Source organism: Alosa alosa, chromosome 9 (assembly GCF_017589495.1).
Source record: "Alosa alosa isolate M-15738 ecotype Scorff River chromosome 9, AALO_Geno_1.1, whole genome shotgun sequence".
NCBI classification, from domain to species: domain Eukaryota; kingdom Metazoa; phylum Chordata; class Actinopteri; order Clupeiformes; family Clupeidae; genus Alosa; species Alosa alosa.
Window position 1 is genome coordinate 15,404,176 of NC_063197.1, and position 19,580 is coordinate 15,423,755.

The window sequence follows — 19,580 nt, forward strand, 5'->3', positions numbered from 1 at the left end:
GACGAAAAAAAAAAAAAAAAAAAAAAACTTTGACAATCATTATATGACCATTTCGCTAGCGGCGGTCATAATTAGCATGAGCTATAATACATGCATCAGATAGCTGTTTTCAGTTTGTCTATGTAGCCTACCTTCACTGTATCTGTCCCTATCACATAAACTCTAATAATAACTAGAAAATGTAATTTCGAGGAAATTACCAGTGCATGAAAATATAAACATACTGTATATTAACATAAAATGCCAAACAAACTTTTATTTGGAAACAGTTGGCAGTAGTCATAGTTGATAACAACTGACAGTTGAAATGTCTAAACAGTTAAATAGTTGAGTAGTTTAAATAGTTAAATTATTTAAAAGTGAATTATTGTAGGAAGGACATTTATTTTGAAACAGTTGTGGGCAGAGGAAATAGGAACAGAATCTGTAGTCTTAATATAGCCAGATTGTATGCTTAAAGCCTGAGACAGAGTATATAGTTTAAAAGTTGAATTTAGATAGTGTAATGGATGTTGATAGACAGAAAGTTGAATGGATGTTGATAGGCAGATTGTTTAATGGATGTTGGTGGATAGTTTAATGGGTGGATGAGTGAATGGTTTGAAGAGGATGAATGGATAGAAAGTTGGATGGAATGTGCCTTATATCCTTGTAGAATGGAGATACACAGAGAGAGTTGGCCTAATTGAGCAGAAAGCAGTTGATACAGGTGCAATCAGTTTACATAGCTTTTTGATGGGACCTAGTTGAGCAGCTGGAAGTTGAAACAGGTGCAAATCAAGTTAATTAGCCCATTATGATGTCATAGTCCCCATACAAAGTCTATGGGGGAAAATAAGCTTGTTTTGTATTAATATCTCAAAAAGTATAAAGTTTACAAAAGTGAAAAATACATTCCTCAAGTCTCCTTTTCAAGACCTACGTTACAAAGTTTGAACAAAGTTTCTACGTTAAACGGTTGAAGCTGAATTAGACGCAGAAATTTGGTGGGAAGAAGAAGAAGCCTTCGGATAATAGAACAGTGCATTTTCATGCACTGTAATAAGAAGAAGAAGACTTCGGATAACAGAACAGTGCATTTTCATGCACTGTAATAATAATGGCAGGATCCTGCCAAAATCATGTATTTAATGTGTGGGCCAGATTTAAGAAACCATGGCAATCATTTCACCATGTAGCAGGCTGGACTTGGGCCAGAAACAATTGAGTCAGTTTTCAGTGAGTGGGCCAGTTTCAGGCCGGGGACCCAGCAGTGGCCCTGCCCCTGAGGTGGGCCAGGCGAATTTTGCTGTTTTCCCTAGGCAGATCACATGCCAAATATTTTAGTTAATCCAAATGTCTACATCTGATCATAGGCTCTGTTTTAGCACATTCGTTACCTCCTCTACATCTATTCTTGGGCTTACTTTGATTCCCCCCCAATGTAACTTACCAAGATGTTCCTTTTAACAAGCATATCGATAATTCTGCTTGCTGAGACATGTCCACAGAGACCTAGATGCAGTCTGTACTTTTGTGGTATTTGAACCAACCATGTTGGGGGTTGGGGCCAGCCAGGCAGTCGTGTACATCCAAGTAACTTGCTAATCGACATTCGCCTACACATTCATAACAAATGCCTACAGTTGTGTATTTATTATGATGATAGACTTGTATGCCTTTGCTTGCCTTTAAGTTTGAGAACTTGTCAAAATAAATGCGCAACAGTTTTATTTGTTAGGCTTTACACGTTACACGGGCTCGTGTTTGTGGACCAGAGACGCGGATAAACAAACTGTAAATGAACTAGATTCTAGGCAAAAAGTGAGCATAAAGTGTTGAATTCAACTCCTTCCACTTGCGACGCTTGCTAGCAATTGCTAGCTAGGTGTTTGCAGTTGCATGTCAGGATCTAAGGAAGTTTTTTTTTTGCTAAGAAAACTGCTTAACAGATTGGGCTCTTAGTTGGCTGTTTAGGGCTCTTTGTGTCTCTCACGTTTTACTGCATAAAATATAGCTCCACTGCGGTTGATAACGATCAACATTCTCTAATTAGCCACCAAAGCCAACAGAACGTCAAGACGGCACTACTGCTATGATAGGTGGGTTAGCTAACTGGCTATGGGTAACCTTAGCTGAATAACTTGTCACACTGGCGATTCCGTTATCTCACAGATGTCGGAGGCGTAAAATGCAACCCATGTCTGCTGTAACCGATAACGGTACAGTTAAGCATTATGGCCAAATCAGATAGCGGATTCCTCGTTTCACCCAGATGTAATGACCTGTTGTTGACATAACTGTCTCACGCATTTAAGAGCGCCGTTGCCATTTTGTTATTTTAAGGTAAGTCAAGTAAGCTAACTTATGTTAGCTAGCCAACGCTAGCCTACTCTCTTAGCGTATCTGCTAACATTTTAGAATCATTCATAATGTTAGCAACTAAGGTAGCTTGTTCAGTTTAACACGTGTCTTTTTTTTAGTTTCAACTAGTTATTTATCTGGTACAGAGGTATGGCTTTCAGGTATTGCGTTCACTTTCACGTAAAACATTTATTGGGCGTAATGTTTTGACAATGAGTCATGTTTGACGGGAATATTTGTGATGTTGAATTGCTAGCGTTTTGGTAGGTAGCTGGCGTAACGTTAGCTACTTCCAGCTAGGTAATATTGTCGTCCATATAACGTTTAATGTTACTGACAAGTCGTGAACGATGTTTTAGTAAATTTACCGTGTGCGCCACCGGTTAGCGATCTTTATCTCCATCTTATGTAAATAACACTGGACCAGTCTTTTGTGAAGCCACACTATCAAGGAAATAGCTTCTTTAATTAGACATATCTCTGAATAATTTAACGATGCAATTGGGAAACCGACTAGCCCAGCTTGTGAGCCAGCCTGTTGTGGGTGGCAGGCCTCTCCCTTAGCCCTATATGCTACTTTTCTGTACTGAAACAATAACGTTATCTGGCTTTGTCATTGTAAAGTTAGATAATGTTGCATTTAATTATTATAAATGTAAATTCTAAAATGTTGGAACCACTAGGTCCGGTCCGGTCCGCTCTGCACCCATTCCGAATGTTCAGTGACGTGCTATCATGCACGTTCCATATTTAAAATTGTGTGTGCTTGTTAACTTCATGGTCTTGCAAATGGGAATCTTAAAAAGTCAAAGGTTTTTGAACGGATAAATGTTAACCACATCGGTGTAACGTTAAACTGACATTAGGTGGAAATTCAATATCATGGGAATTAGCTTTGCTTTGGGTGACCTGCAGTGGTATAGGCCAACCTAATAGTTTCTTCTGGATTGTTGTTCACTTTCCTTGAAATTACATTGCCCTCGTAAACAAGACATACAGGTAAACAAAAGAACATTTTTATTAAAACTGTTAAAACATACATGCTCCACCAATCGAGCACATGAATGACACTGGTGGTAAAGTCAGGTACTGCCACATAAATAAATAAAGCTAGTGGGGCAAAATACACAAAGTTCTAGGTTACAGCATTTTAGGATCGTTTTATACAACAATTTTGTCTGTCTAGTGCAGGTAATCTCTTGCTGATGGTACAATGTGAGACATGAGCAGGATGAAGCCCACACGCAACCTGATGTTGGTGCTCTGTCCCATGCTGGTCCTGGGATTCCTATATTATTCTTCTGGGAGGCTGCACTTGCACCTGCGCGTTTGGGGCCAGAAATCACGTAAGTTGTTCATTTACCATATTTCTCTGTAGTTTTTTGGCCATGCCATTGTTGGATAAAGGGGAAATTCCATGGTGGTATATAGCCTAGTTATCAGCAGTACCTGGGAAATAAATAGACATTATGTATTTCTACATGGTGTGAAAATCAATTAATAAAGTAAATGGTGGTGTCAGAGTTAGTTTGACCTAATGGGATGTTCTTGTTCTCTTTTTTTGCCAAACCTTATACAAGTGCAGAAAATTGTGTGTGCTTAAGCCTTAGTATTATGAAGTTCATTGCTTGATGTATTTTGCATATTTCAGGGTTTTATAGATGGGACAATGTACCTGCCTCTGTTTACCATCATGACTTGCCGTTTCTTCTGTTGTAGTGTGAATATGTTTTGGCTCGGACATTGTTGCACATAGGCACAAAAGTAGTTTTGTAGAATTATGGTGTTTCATTTTACCACAGCTTCATGTGTAAATTCAGCACCTGAAAGACACAGACATTTGGTATTTCTATGTGGTGTGAAAATTGGCCTGAGTGTGAAAGATAACATTTACATAGCTATCCAACATTTACATAGCTAACAGTATCCTTGTTGCTGTTCCCTTATTAAAGCAACACCAAAGAGTTTTTGTACCTTAAAATAATGTTTCCAAAATCGTTTCAGTGGTGCATCAACTCATAACAGGGTGAACGGGCACTTCTACATTCACTAACTACATTCACAGCCCTCTATTGGCTATAACCACACTATATAAGTTTGCCAGATCGGGTAGCGGATCTGTAATTCGATGGAATGTGACATAATAATCTACAAATTTGACTTGCATCTGATGTCACAATACATGGTACTTTCGTAAATCATGCAACATATTCTACCTTGTCTGTGGACATTGTTATTTGCAAAGCCGGTGCTGGATAAACAAACAGCGTGTGTTCGACAGAGGGAAAGTTCTTTGGTGTTGCTTTAAATAATCCAAAAAAAACAAAAAAACATATAGTGGATACGTGTGCTTATGATGGACCTATTTCTGGATAGAGGTTTTGCTATGTGTAATTCATATTTGTAAGTTACTTCTCTTTCTTTCCCATCTTGGGGCTGTAGTTGTTCTGTTGTAGTTTGACTGCTATCTGATAGCATTTCTCAGAATTGGTTTGGTTAATGCTAAACAGTCTCTTGCACAAATATTGACAAGGTGCAATTGATCATAGTTGATGCTGTCAGTAAAGCTTACAAAAATACTGTTTTTCTAACTGTAGTTTGTCACCACAGGGGGGAGATAGTTCACTGAAATGGCTACAGGGCCCCTAAGATGTTCACTCTCAGCCATGCCACACATGAAGTGATTTAAGTATCTTGCTCACGTTCTTCGAGCGCTTGGTTTTGAAGAACATTATGAAAACAAATTTTACAGCTAACTGTCACAATTCAGATGACTCTTAATATTGGTGTCAAGTTTAAAAGATATTGAGATGGTTAAGCCTTCTGTGTACAAGATAATAATGCTTTTTTAAGTCTTCTTGGTTAAGGTTATTTTCTTCACTTAATATTTGCTTCAGCTACAAAAAAAATAAATAAGTAACTGGATAAATGCAAGGAATTTGCTTCGGACAAGTTGAATATCACACATTGCTGAAAGGCAGATGTTCTTATAAATGTCATCTTGTATTTACAGAGGAAGTTGCCTGCTTTTAGCTCAGAAGTATTAGTCTAATGTGCGTAAGCTTAAACACTGCTTGTTTTATTAGCATGAGGGAGTTTTGTTTAACCTGCTTCGCATGCCATGTTTACTGTAAACATGATTTTTGAGTTGAGCTCTGGTTACACCATAGAATCTACCTAATAGTCTACTACAGCATGAATAAGTAACATGTCATGCTATCCATGACAATGGACATCAGTTGTGTGATAAAAGACTGTTCCTATAAGCACCCACACTAATAAATTACCCCAAAACTGTGACACAGCAGATGGATAATAGTAATTCACAGAGGTGCTTCGTTCTCATATACTGTGTAGTCAGTCACATATTTTGTGGTTTGATATTGTATGTTGATCCCTCCTCCATGTTGCATATGTATGTGTGTGTGTAAACCACCATAAGAAGGAGCCTGTTTGTGCTTTCTTTGTATTTCCAACATTTGTTATTTGTCTTTTGCTTTTTTTTTAGTTATTCTGGGCAAATGCATTTATTTCCAAAGAGAAAATTATTTTTGCACCTCAGGCATATAAGCATTTGTTAGCAATTTGAGATGGATGTTTGCACTGTTCAAAGATCATAGAGGTGGAGAACAAGAAGCCGACACTGGACGGATGCCTGTTTCCTGCCAACCTGGTTCCAGCCTTGAAGTGAAAATGGCCTGAGTAAAAAAATAAAAACTTACGCTCTCCTCACTGCATTGAATCCCTCGTGGGATACCAAAAGGCAATCACTTCCCCTTTCACACCTAAACCAATTTCACACCTAAACCAATCGGGGAACCAATTTCAAATAAGTATTGAGGTTTTGTAAATGCTTTATTGAAATGTTTATGTCTCAGTTTGTACTTTGTTCAGAGAATGTACCATGCCCGTTTTTCCAGATATTATCATATCAACCACTTTGACACACAGAAATTAGAAAATGTGTCGGTGGGGGAAGGAAATACAAAGCCATCTTCTCACAAGTACTATAACATACAGGGCTTTAGTTTTTCAGAATGAAACATTTGATTTAAGGTAAATGTGAATTGAGTGGAATTCAACAGACACTTGTATCGAAAGCGACAAGTAATGGCAGCGATCAGTGTTCGACATTCAAAAATGTGAGAGAGCTTACTTGATGCTTTGCATAGAAATACTGTGGGTTGACATTTCTGTGGTATAGGTATCCATGTAGATAAAAGTAGTGTAGTGCTTTTTAAGTCTGAGGTGACTGTTTGGGCATGGTCTTCTGATTCGCAATGTAAGCCTTTGCCCTTGAACCTAATCACTAAACTGCCAGTTAACTGGCTTCACCTAACCTCTTGTGTTGCAGAGACAGAAATGGATAATGTATTCGCCGTGGGACGAGTAGTAGCTTCAGGTATAGGTCCAACTTACCCTGAGATATTTAACCTTGCAATAATGTTGGGAGGTTGCTGCACCAGAATACTTGCCATACGGTGTAGATAAACATTATATTGCAACACTGTTTTATGTATACCACCATTAGCTCACTGTTCATTCCCTATTTGCACACTGATACAGCTTAACCTCCCAACATTGCAAAGCTTTGCAAAACTGCCACCAGTTTAAACCTGCCGCAAGCTTGTCCTCTACCTGAATGCAACTACAAAGACCCGCGCCTTGTGCTTCTGTCATATGTTTACTGACCAAAGTCATTGATATTAAGTACTAGTCAGTGCACTATTGTATTCAGGCATTCAGCCTGTCCAAGGGAACTTGTTCTCTTTTCTGCAACTGAGGAGAGTCTCTTAAACTCCTCAGTGTGGAAGTTGACAAACTGCCCTTCAGAAATGTTTAAATCATGCAGTCAGTGAACAGAAGCACAGTGTTCTTTGTAAGAGGCCTTGCTCCTGGGCTTGTCCTAATCCAGCCCATAGGCCGGAGGTAGAGTGGACGCGCTGCTCGGCCTGCCGCAGATACCAGCCCGTAGCTCTCACTGCCTTATCATACATCCTTTACAATGCTGCACAGCAGACTCCCAATCTGTCCTCTAATCCTCTAGCACCAGACTGCCCTACAAGCAGGTCTCTTTTCCAATTTAGAGACTCACTAACCACAAGGATAACAGCAGATCAACATCTTTTTGTCTACAAATGCTGACTTTTTCCCCCTGTCTGAGCATGAGGGTTTCTCTGCATTACCTGTCAAATGGGACTGGTAATTCTAGTGTTAGGCGCAATTCTCAATAAAAATTCAAAAGGGTCTTGGGGAGACCCTACTATTGTCGTTATTAGCATGGTAGACATAACATGCATGAATCAGGGGGACTAACTGTGGGCAGATGTGGAAAAATAAGGACTTACTTTGTAATGCCTTGAGGCAGAACCTAGGCTGCCGATTGCAGATATTAGTCAACTCTGCTCAGCTTTCTTTTCTACTTGACTAGTTTTCCCCCTCTGTAATGCTGATTAACAAGATTGTCTCCATCTGTTAAATATGTGGTAATTTGACAGAACAGCATGACCAACATTCATCTCTATAGGGCTGGGGATAACATTAATTTCTCATAGAAATATGCTGATGTGTTTGTTGTTATATTTTCCTGACATTTCTGGTAACTTTTGAAAAGCTGTTAATGGTATACATATATATTTTTTATTCCACTATGCAAAATTTCTTTGTGACTGTAAACGGCATTATAAAGCATTGAATTAACAATCCAAGCCAGACATGTGTCATGGGTGAGTTGGTTATACATTTTGTCTGTACCTTATGCTTATTAGTCTAAAATGCGACGCAAAGGATATGACGAAACGGTGCAGCAATGTCATGGATTGTAAAGTATCATCTGATCCCAGCTGACTCCCCTCACCACAGGATGTTACTGGAATTTAGCACATTTCCCATGTATTCATGCCATCCCACTTTGACAGATCACTTTCAGCACATTTCCTATAGCTGCACTAGTTATTAGCAACCAACGTTAGTTCGGCTAGCCCCCCTAGGTCACTGGGAAGAACAGATATCATCCTCTGGATCATATCTGTTCCATGCACTGCTATACGTGTTCCACTGCAAGCTGGGAGTACACACTAAACCCAAAGGGCAGAGAGGAAATTATAACAGCCTTTTATATGATGGACACGTTAAACACAGACTGGGGTTTCAGATGAAATCACGTCTAAACTAATAAGCATCGTTTTTTCCCTCCATGATCTGCTTGTCCATGACGTACTGATGGAAAGTTCCACTCTTGTTTTTTCCCCCCTCATAGTGTGTACTGCAAAGAATCCCTCATAAGATTAGTGTGTAATTACAACACAGTACAACACCTGTGCATTAATTGGTGCTTACATATGATCACTTCAGACAGATTTTAAGTCAGTGTTGGTGTTTTTGTTCTTAGTGGGGGTATTCTCACCAATGTGTCCCTAACACTGTATATTCACCAGTGTATTTTAACCTATAACTCCTGGCTTGTATGTAGTTCCCAATCACCCTAAACCATTACCTCTGTCAACAGGATAACCTTTTCCTGATGTAGGATGTGATTATTTGTGTTTGTAACAGCGCATTGGGTAATGTAATAATTATTCTGTGTAGTGCTTAATAATGGAGTTGTGTCATTACTGCCACTTTTTCAGAGCTTCCTGACTTGGATTACATTTTCAATGTTTTTTTTGGTGTTTTTTTTTTTTTTTTTTTGCTAATTAATTTCCATTCTTTCCATAGTGTATGATAAACAGGGATTCTTACTGAAGCTTGATGGCAAACTGTGAGTATTTTTTATTTTATAACTGACATATGGTGTTAATTTGATCTCAGCATGTGAAGTTACTTTTGCTGTTGTTGTTGTTGTTCAATTGTCGTTCGTATACTATTGTGCTGATCTACTGCGTCTCAGCAAACCTTTTGTGGCTGTATTTCTATCTAGAAGCTCACTGATTCAGCAGAACAGACTTTTGTACAACACATTCTTTTTTTTTTATTTCCATGGTGTAAAAAGCCTTGCTGCATGATTTTTCCCTGTGCATCCCTTCTGTTGTGCTCTGACCATAAGGTGACTACTCATGGATTGTCTCCAAAAACATTTAAAATGGATATCAGTATGAGTGGCCATATCTGTTGTATTGAACTTGTCATCCTGTAATTGTCAAATGGATGTTTCAGATTCACAAACAAAAGTGGAAACATATAGTATAAAGATAAATTATGTCTTTTATTTTTTTTAATTGAAAGGCATAACAGAATTTGCCCATCTTGCATGAATATTTCCCTTTTCTCAGTATCACAGAAAGTGCAATACCTCTTTAAAGATAGTGTTTCGCTTAAGGCACTTGACTTTGATGATGGGAGCCTTTCATGGGAGCAGTTGTAGGGTATTGAATCTGACCTTCAAGTAGAAACACAAATGGAATCCCAGCAAGCACCCATCCGTGATCTCCGAAAGCAGGTCTGGTTCCGTGTCGAGCACAGCACACTGAAAGCCATATATCTGAACCGTGTCCAGTGAACAACAACCCCCCGCCTCCGCTACTTGGAGTTCCTGTTGAACTGGAATTCCTCTAAAGAATGGAAATTTTTGTGTTTGACTGTCAAGCACCACATTTGTCTAAGGGAGATATCAGACTAAACAATGAGGTTTTGATGTCTTCGGAATGGTCCTGACTAAATAGTCTCTGGGTCACAGGCGCACGGTAGCAGCATTGAGGAGAGTAAGAAATGCCTCTTTGGGTTTTAAAAAAAAAAAAAAAAAAAATATTGTGTTGCCTTTGCGATCATGAGCACATCCATCTGCCCACTGCATTTGGGCCACAAGTGGATACGTGTCCTATCGGCATTCATGTGTGAGTGTGAGCTGTTTACATGTCTGTGTGATTGCATATTTGAAAATGAGGCGGCGTGTTGCATTGCTCCGTGCTGTCAGACTCTTCCCTCTGCCGTTTCCCCTCTTAGGGCAGACTTGCTCTCTGCTCCCTGTTTATTTAAGTAAGGCCGAGCCGAGGTAGTTATTAATGCTCGGGTTAAAGGCTGCTGTGTGCAGCGGTGATTAATAAAAAAGGACAGTGTGTGTGGTACGATGCACGGGCCTGACCCTTCCATTTCAGAGGTCGCCTGCAAGGCTAACGAATGAGCTGCTGACATTGGATGCCACCCCAGCCCACCTTTTAATACAAATTATTTTTTACGTCTTGGCCCTAATCACTTTTTAGGGGCTTCTTGGGTGATCCGAGGAGATCCTGTGGAGAAACTTGTTAAATAAATCTTCAAGATACGCCAAAGGACCTCTTCCACCTGTGCAAATTCCGCAATCAACACATTTCCCTTTAAGCCATGGCGAAGACCTATTAGTACAGCATATGTGTGTCAAGTCGAGAAATGTCTTATTTTGATTTCGGAGACTCAGTGAATTTAGACAAGAGCTGATGTAAAAATAAACACTGCCTTAAAGACGGAGCTTACCCTCTTACAGGGTTTTACCAGCAATTATTGCAAGTGTGCTAACATACTACAGCTGCTCTCAAAATGTCAGAGTTACAGAGTTTTCAGTAAATTGCTGTTTTTAAGTTTAATATAATTAAATGTTTGGCCACAGCCAGTGATTGTAGTGCACACAGAATCAGAAAAGCATATACATCCAGATTATGGATAGATGGGTCGTCTAAAACATGCTCTAAGAAAATAATAGTGCCACTACAAGAGGCGAACTACAGGTCAATCTTATTCTTGAGGTTACTGACAAAGTATAATTGTTAAGTCAACATTGATTGCCAATGAGGGTGAGACATGATGTGTCCTGTGCTTTGCGCTACCATCTACCATTTATTATCATCTTGGGGCAAGGACAGGCTGGACATTGTCAGTCTACAGCCTGTCTAATTTTCATCAACCAGGCACACATTAAATTATGCATTGGGTAAGATGCTTTGCCCTCTGCTTTGGAAGCCTACACACTTAACTGAATGTGGTGTGGCTATGACACTAATGCAAAAATGAGCTTTTTATCGTTGCGCTCCATTCAAATTCTTTCTCATCTCATCCTTTATTCTTTTTTGTTCATGTTTACAGGCCTCTGGACCTTATGTACAAGTACGGCAATCTCAGCAAGGGAGCTTGCAAGCAAGGTTTTGCTGCCGCCAAAATGACTGCCATTTATCCAAAGTAAGTTTTAAGCATTATTCGTTTTTATTTAATGGGCCCTAATGGATATGATTTTGGGCAATGTGTGTCTTAAGTATCATATGAAAGATCATAAGTGCAAACTTTGGTGTGTCAGGTTGGTGCTCCCATGCGTCATACAAAAGCTTTGGTTCAAGTACTGTACAAGACACTTTGCTCATTGCCTAACTTTTTTCTTTGCATGTCATCTAAATTAGTGCCCTATATGTTTTGGAAAGATGTCATTTGATGAGGATGTCCTTCTGGTTTGTATTTAAACTATGCCGTACATCAAGCACATTGTTAGCCAGGTCTCATTTCCTGTTTACGATCATACGTCACACAAACCTCAACCTAAGAATGGCCCTCTTCATATTGCAATGACCCACTTTGTTTGTCTATTTTCATCATCTTGCACAATGCTTCTCAGTAACCCCATTGGCCATGCACAGTCACTCTCCCTGCAGGTCACACACCACAGCCACCTCCCTGCAAGGGTTGAGTCACTCTTGCGCGTTGCATCTCAAAAAACCCTAGTCGTAAGATGTGGTGTCTCAGCATGGAGGGCCCCCTTGCGCATCATCATCGTCCCTCCCTCAAGGGCTCATGGGTGACCTGACCTTTGACCTTTTAGCACGTATCGGAGTTAGGACCTGATCTGACAGTTGAGGTTACATGGAACAATCAATGACCCCTCCTGGTGAAGGCACTGCCCTTTTGCTGGCCTCCCGCGCTCCTGCTGCCAAGAGTTAAATACCATTGATCTCCTTCAAACAGCCAGCCAGTGGAAACAGATGTTAATACTGAGACTGTCTAAGGCAAAATTATTCATTACCCCCACTGAGCTTGACAGGTTGGTAGTCATGTAAAGGGCAGATGCGTGAACGACTTTATTGTGAGCATCGGAAGATAAACAATTTTCCAAGACACCAGCACATGCAGGCTTTGCGCTATCCCTCACCACCCTCACTCGCCGAGTCGTCCCAATAAGTACTTGTCGTCAGTGCCCAGTTTGCCATTTACCCATTATGCAGTGGGGAGCACCGTCATATGGAAGCGAGTAGTTTCCAGACAGTGGCTCAGCTCGGCTCAGAGTGGCATGAAAGACGAAAGATCCCCTTTCCTGCCTCTGAATAATTCATAGCCGGCCAAGGCTCCACACCATGAAAGCTCTTCACCCAGGGATGTGTTCTCAGGACATGTTAAATAAAGAACGGAGAGATGTGATGATGTCCCTGCTGGGATTCACAAATGGCATGCTGTTTGTTTTTGACCCATTCCGCTCTTAAATCATGCCTGTGCGTGAGAACGAGACGTGCTTGGACTCTGTTTATCGGGCGCGATCAAGCACCTAAGACACGCAATGCTGGACCTGAGGTTCAGGACAACGTCAATGCGGAGTCCCACCACTGTGAAGAAAGCGATGATGAAGCTGCCCTAGTGATGCTGTCAGATCGTTTCACCACAGAGCTTGTTATTATTAGTTTGAGCTGTAAGCAACAAGCGGAATCCAAGTTTGGCCCCAAAATGAAGTGTTATTTTCCTTTATTACTTGAATAGTCTATCAGGAAATGAAGAGCAGGTGTTGAGGTTTGGTTGGTGCCCGAGTGTGAGTGGAGACTGCCTTTTCAACCTCTGCCACTTAATTGTTTTCCAGACGTTCCAGCGTTCGCTGATTAGTAATATCTGAATCCTGCCAAACACCTGAGCTGCTTTGCTTCTAATTATGTGATGTCACAGTTGAGTAGAGCCAGTTTGCAAAGCCTTCAGGGCTTCTGTGGGTTCTAGGGCGTGAAAACAATGCCATACTGTAGTCATGAACTCAGCAGAGTTCAAGCTACCAGAAATTAGGTGAAAATATCCTTTTTGGTCTAAGGTGATATTGTTGAAAGAGTCTCAGTTCATTCCCTCAAAATCTGTCATTAGACATGTATAATTCCTTTGGTGCAGCATCAAGCATTTGTTGACACCACGGTATCATGTTATCGCTCCATCGATCCCCATCACTGATTTCGATAAAGGCTTGTCTGTAGTTGTCCTGACATTCCTACACAGAGGAAGTCTACCAGGGAGAATATTTTAGCTTGATATCAGTGTTGCTCAAGGACACTAACTGATCATGATGGCACTCTCTCAATTAGCCATTCCTGTATGCCCTTAGCTTCCTGATTGCTGAAACATGTGGACATGTACCTTTTGATCTTAAATGGCCCTAATGTAAGTGTAGCCCACATTTGGTTCCCCTGTAATGATGGCCATTACATTCTGATTTCTAAGCTTGCTGAGTATACAGTCTGCTGGTGTCCTCTTTTGTAGCTTCAGGGGATAGTGCATTATTTACAGCTGTACAAAAAAAAAGAAAAGGAGGGACAGCGACCAGGGTCTTGAGGATAATTGTGGTGGGTTTTTTTTGTGGTGGGTTTTTTTTTGCTCTCTTTTTGGGAAGCATAATTATGTTGTTTTGTAGTAGGGCAGAAATGAGTACTCGAATAACTCCAATAATTTGATTACTTTTCTGTAATTCTCTGTCTTGAGGCTTCATTTATTTCCTATCACTTGCGTTATGTGGCTTGCTCAGATCAGGGATCATTGTTTCACACGGACTGTCATTACTAGGGCTGTCACGATTTCGGTTTTAATCGAAAATTGATTGAAATGACACCCCGATCTCGAACTTCGAATTCAAAAGTAGAATCGACGGTGCTGCCACACCCCCAATGTCACATCCAGCATGCATGCCAAGTATGCATTAATAGTAATATAATTAAAAAAGATTGAAAATCGAATCGAATCATGACCTTAAAATCGAAAATTGAAAATTTAATCGAGGATTTGGAGAATCGTGACACCCCTAGTTATTACTGACCCGCATACTCATCTCGTTTCTCTCTAACTCTCTCTTTCTCTCTTGCACGTGCGCTCAGACAGACACACACACCCACACTTGGTGTTAGGCTACCTCACTAAGTAGGCCTACCCCGGACATAATTATTATAGCCCTTACAAAAAAAATAACTGCATTATTTCAAATGTCAAAACTGCAGTTTTGGAGGAAATATTTGCAGTTCTTATGCAGGAAATGCAGTATTTTGGACACGAAAAAACTGCATTGTACTGCATAGTAGCTTACTGTACTGCAGAAATGCAGTATATTTTGGACATGAAAATACTACTGTACTGCACTGTACTGTAGTATAACTGCACTGTACTTCGAAAAAACTGCAGTTATTTTTTGTAAGTGAGGTTATATTATAGTATAATACTTTGAAGTGACAAGGGCTAGTTTACAGCATGACATTTGTTGTGCATATTAACAAAAAATGCACTTAATAGCACAACATTAATTTTTATCCGATTACTCAATTAATCTATGAAATAATCGCTAGAATACTTGATTCCAAAGAATCGATAGCTGCAGCCCTATTCTGTAGTTCTACATTGTATTTTATCAGAGGACAGTGTGTACAATGCTGTATTATGTGCCAGTTAGTTCTTAGTATCTTGAGTTGAATGAGCACAGTTTAAATGTTAGTTGTTTTTCTTGTTTGTTGTGTTTGGTCAGTTAAAAGTCTTACTGGTTTGTTTTATATTTTTATGAGAAAACCTCAAGAAAAAACTATGTGTTGGGGGATGGGTGGGTGGGTGTGGGGGCTCTTTGGTTTGTATAAATGAATGCAATGGACCAAAGGACTGGCTTTTGATCAAAAGAGGCCTTAAGATCACAGCTGCTCACTCAGGCCGGCCGTAGAGCAATGCTCCTTAGCCTTTCTGCTCCGATGCAATGGCCTCTAAGTGGAAACAGATGTTGGCACTAAATAGACCATTACATATTGAATGTTTGTTGAGACACTAAACCTACAAAAATTAGTTAAGCATGTAATTTGCATCTTACACGCATTGTTGAACATGCCTCTAAAGTGCCCTAACTGAATCTGACTTTAGATTTAATCCTAAGCCCCGGAAAAATAAACACTGCTTTTACAGTAAGCCCCCGTATGGTGTTTGTGAGTGCGTATGTGTGTTTGTGTTCAGAGGGAGGAGTGATGGGCGTTTAACAACAATGTAGCGTTGACATGAAGTGAGTCTCTGTACACATGTTGTTTCATTTTTGTGTTGCAGGGCAGGCACATTTCTCTCTTTTGTCGCATCACATGACCTTGGGGCTCTAGAAACACGTTCACTTTCATAGTAACAGTCCACCTCTTTCTTTTTACCGCTGTTTGTGTTCTTGTATCCCCAAATGTAACAGAAATAGTACTCCCAATGCGTGTCCAAACAGTTGGGAGTCAGAGAATGACCTTCATTAAGACCTATGCCCCCACCCCACCCTTCCAGGTGGCAAGGTGTGCTTGCCAGCTTCTTTCCAGGGCTGCTTTGCCCCCAGGGTGGGACCGGGTTGTCAGTCTCATTTACACCCCAGGGCTCTTGAGCCACGGCAGTGCCTCAGTCTTGCACTTTGTTCACTCTGTTCAGAGGGAAATCGATACCCCTACACTCCATGCTTAACTAATGCACCTGCATTACAAGGGAAATACCTGGTAAAGGCCAGACCACTGAAAATGTTGAGAAAGTTCAAAGTGAAATCCAGTCATTAGTCACATCACATATTCATGCCAGGTTGCCTTTACTGCAAGTAGGACCATGGCATTTTTCAGTTTTTCATTTAAAGGACTGGAACGTGCCTTTTCTTAACCCAGGTCAACCAGGATAGCTACATTGTGGTTCTTTTTCCCTCCCCTCTCCACAGAAGCGTGCTTCTAGCCAGCCATTTTCAGACAGAGGTCATATCATAGTGGGGATTGATGAAGGGTTGTTTCTGACAGCAGCAAACTCTTACCAGAAGCTCAGAATGCTCAGCATTCCTGATTAACGAATCACGAGCAGCCCTCAAGTGTGAGGTTTAGCTCCCAGTCTGACAAGAGGGTGCCAGCTGCTTCATTTCCACATTTCTTCCCATGGTTTAAGGCAAGGTCAGGTCAGATGTTGACCGTGCATTGCCTGTGCACCACTGGTTTGGCACCACCCTGATAAAGACACAGACAGCTTGTGGATTACATGAAATGCAAACCCTCTAATCCTCTCGGGTATGATCCCATTTATCAAGTCTGCATCTCTCCTGGACACATGCGGGGCTGATCATAGTTTTGGTTTAATTTTTTTGTTATTATTTATGGCCCAAGGATTCTCTTGATTTAGCTTGTTTGAACCTGTTTTCACTTTCTCTCTTTCTTCCCTCTCTCCAGGTTTACAAAACCCGCTCCCATGTTTCTGGATCCAAATTTTAAACGCCTGACAAAAATCAGCAGTTATTTACCTCCTTTCGGAATAAAAACGCAAGGTATGGTGAAAATTTTTTTTTTTTTTTTTTTTTTTTTTTTTTTTCCTTGATCTGCTGTTGTATGCCAGTTGTCCAGATGTTTTGGATGTGCTTTCAGTTTGTAGTTTCTCAGAGCTTTCTTTGTAAAGACTGACAAATTGCTGGTCACCAGCTGGGCACAGGGTTTAGGGAAAATGCCTTAGACCTGGCACCGAACCCAAGAGAACTGGATGTGTTAGGACCATGAGTCTGAACGCTGGCCTTATCAGTAGCATCAGAGTTCCTTCATGCGACAGCTTGGCAAGCCAGCTCTCAAGTCACCCACTCAGTCAGCAGGCCATGCCAGTCCAGCAGAAGAAAAAAAAACGTGTGAGACAAACACTTGGAGGGAGGTCTTTCTCTCTGGTGGTATATGTAGTGTAGATGTTGTCATTTTAAACATTTGATTTGACATTTGACTTTGAAGTCAAGCTAGAAGATCTGTGCATATTTGATTAATGGGCCAAATTATGTTCATTCCTCATAAACCCAGAGTAGGATCACTAGTGTCACTTAACCACCATCTTGAAATCAAAGGACATTTTAGCTACGTTTGAAAAAAAACCTCACCTGACTGCCATTATCCATGTGGCCACAACACCTACCAAAAAAACAGCCCTTATCTGTATTCATAAATGTACAGACTGTAGAATTTCTGTTGGATTGGGTCGCAAAATAATTGTACATGACTGACAGACTGATAGATAAGGGGGGTTTAGTTACATTCAGTACAGGTGAATGGCTCTTGTCAGCTCCTTTGGTCCACTTTATAAAAAAAAAAATACACCTCCACAGCACCTCCACTACAAAGCACAAATAGCTAGCCTAAGAAAATATGATACTTAAATGACCATGATATTATGACCACCGCTAGCGTAGGTTAGGTACTATAGGTTTAGTCAAGAGTTTTTTTTTCTTCCGGATTTTTTCTTCAGTAATTTTGTGTCAACGATCCCCCCACCCCCCGTCGGACTGGACCCCCCCGAAAAGGAGGGTAGGGCAGACACAGGTTTCTGTGAATATGAACCGTAGGGCCTAGGAGGACCACTTTTTTTTTGTACGTTGGGCTCAAGGGGCCATCTCATAACCACTCATTTACGATATAGCGGCACATAGCAGATGGAGACAAATTGACAAGCGTGATTTTTTTTTTGCAGAAAGAATATTCAGGACTGGGCGGCGGTCATATTTTGTACCGCTCTGTGGTACATCTAGTTGCCTGATATGTATTGCACTATTAAACATTCCTTTTAAATGTAACCATCACTTCACATCCTTGAAGCGCTACAGACAGTCACTCCTACAGGAATTGAGTAGAGGAAAGGCAAGTTTATGGTGGAAACTGGTAGAAATTCTTCTCTGTGATGTGTGCCATTAGGTCTTTGTAAGATTGGTGAGTGATGAGCTGTTCAATGCTGGGCAGTGCTCATGTCAGGGTGACCTAGTTACTGATGGAATTTCAAAAGGTGCTATGTGTTTGTAGCTCTTTAAGACTTAGATTTGACATTTTTATTGGTGGTTGATTGCTCCACTCCTTCTAGATGATAATGAAAAATTCCAAAACCTCCTTTTTGGTTAGAAATATAAGACCTATATTCCAAACTAACTTTAATGAGACAAATAAAGATGTCATATCCTCTGCCAAAAAGAAGTCACCTGGTCTATGTGCACTGACTGAATTTGGATGCTTTTACAGTCTTTTGTTAATGCACTACACGTAGAAGTCGCAGTGTTTTGACACATGAGTAGTATATAATCTTTGTTTATTATTTCTCTCTTTCTGACCATTCTTAATGTCTCGAAATGTGGTCAGTGGACTCTCTGCACTGGGCACTGCTCAATAAGAAGATGCCTCTTGTCCTGTGATGTCCTAAATTATTCATTTTATTCTGAAATTGTCCAGATGTAACAGCTGTGGGCTTCATACCACAAACTGAGTTGGCCTAATAGTTCATAGTTACAGTAGACCTAAGTAATCACATTGTCTTTTTAGTCACAGCAGCCATAGAGTATTTGATGAATGCAACCAGTTTCACTTGTTAACTCTCTTTGGTTGTTCAGGCTGTGAATGTCTGACCCATCTTAGTTCAGTTTGTTCAGTTCTTGGGATGGAAGCCCACCAAAGCCAGTTTGTGGAATTTGCCAAAGCACACTTTCCGCTTTGAACCATTATAAGGAAAATATGCCATGGCAGACACAGACAATGATGTGATCCAGTCTTATCTTCTGAGGGCTGACCAATGATTTATGGCAGGTATTGGCTGATAGCTTTTTTGGAATCGTCCTGTGACTCTAGGGTGAATGGTATCTTTCTCTGAAAATTGTGTGAAAACTCACTTCTCATACCAACCAGAACAGAGCATTCCTTAAAGGTTGGTTCAGAAAGCATAACACTGGTACCTGTTTTGTTTCTGTAAGCATAGTATCTAGTCTGCTCAGGTGTCCTTGGTGCGTGTGCGTACACACACACACACACACACTCACTCACCATTTTGTCATTTTGAAATGTATCTAGTATGTCAGAACATAACATCTCCAACTGTTGATTGTTGGCATGATCAAAACGGTCAGCTGACCTTTATGGTGCATTTAGTGGATCAGTGTGTTGAATTTCTTTGACAACTTGTAAGAGTCATTATGTGGTGGATCTTAAACAGGCTGGATTTCAACAGCCTGGAGAATTCGGCATAATTGAATAAGCCTATATGCTTGAGTCCAGTCATGCTGTTTTAAAAGT

General features: G+C 40.5%; 1 protein-coding gene across 8 annotated transcripts in view; it reads left to right on the plus strand.

Moving 5' to 3' along the window:
- The first annotated feature begins 1,833 nt into the window (after positions 1 to 1,833).
- The window catches only part of LOC125300104 (CMP-N-acetylneuraminate-beta-1,4-galactoside alpha-2,3-sialyltransferase-like), a 42,662-nt gene continuing 24,915 nt past the window's right edge, over positions 1,834 to 19,580 (plus strand). The window contains exons 1-6 of one of the 8 annotated variants that reach the window (XM_048251665.1): positions 1,834 to 2,081; positions 3,530 to 3,689; positions 6,698 to 6,745; positions 9,061 to 9,103; positions 11,398 to 11,490; positions 16,731 to 16,825. In XM_048251665.1, the coding sequence (XP_048107622.1) occupies positions 3,566 to 3,689; positions 6,698 to 6,745; positions 9,061 to 9,103; positions 11,398 to 11,490; positions 16,731 to 16,825 (403 nt within the window). In that variant the 5' untranslated portion in view covers positions 1,834 to 2,081; positions 3,530 to 3,565. The other 7 variants (XM_048251664.1, XM_048251661.1, XM_048251663.1 and 4 more) reach the window with 7 other exon arrangements.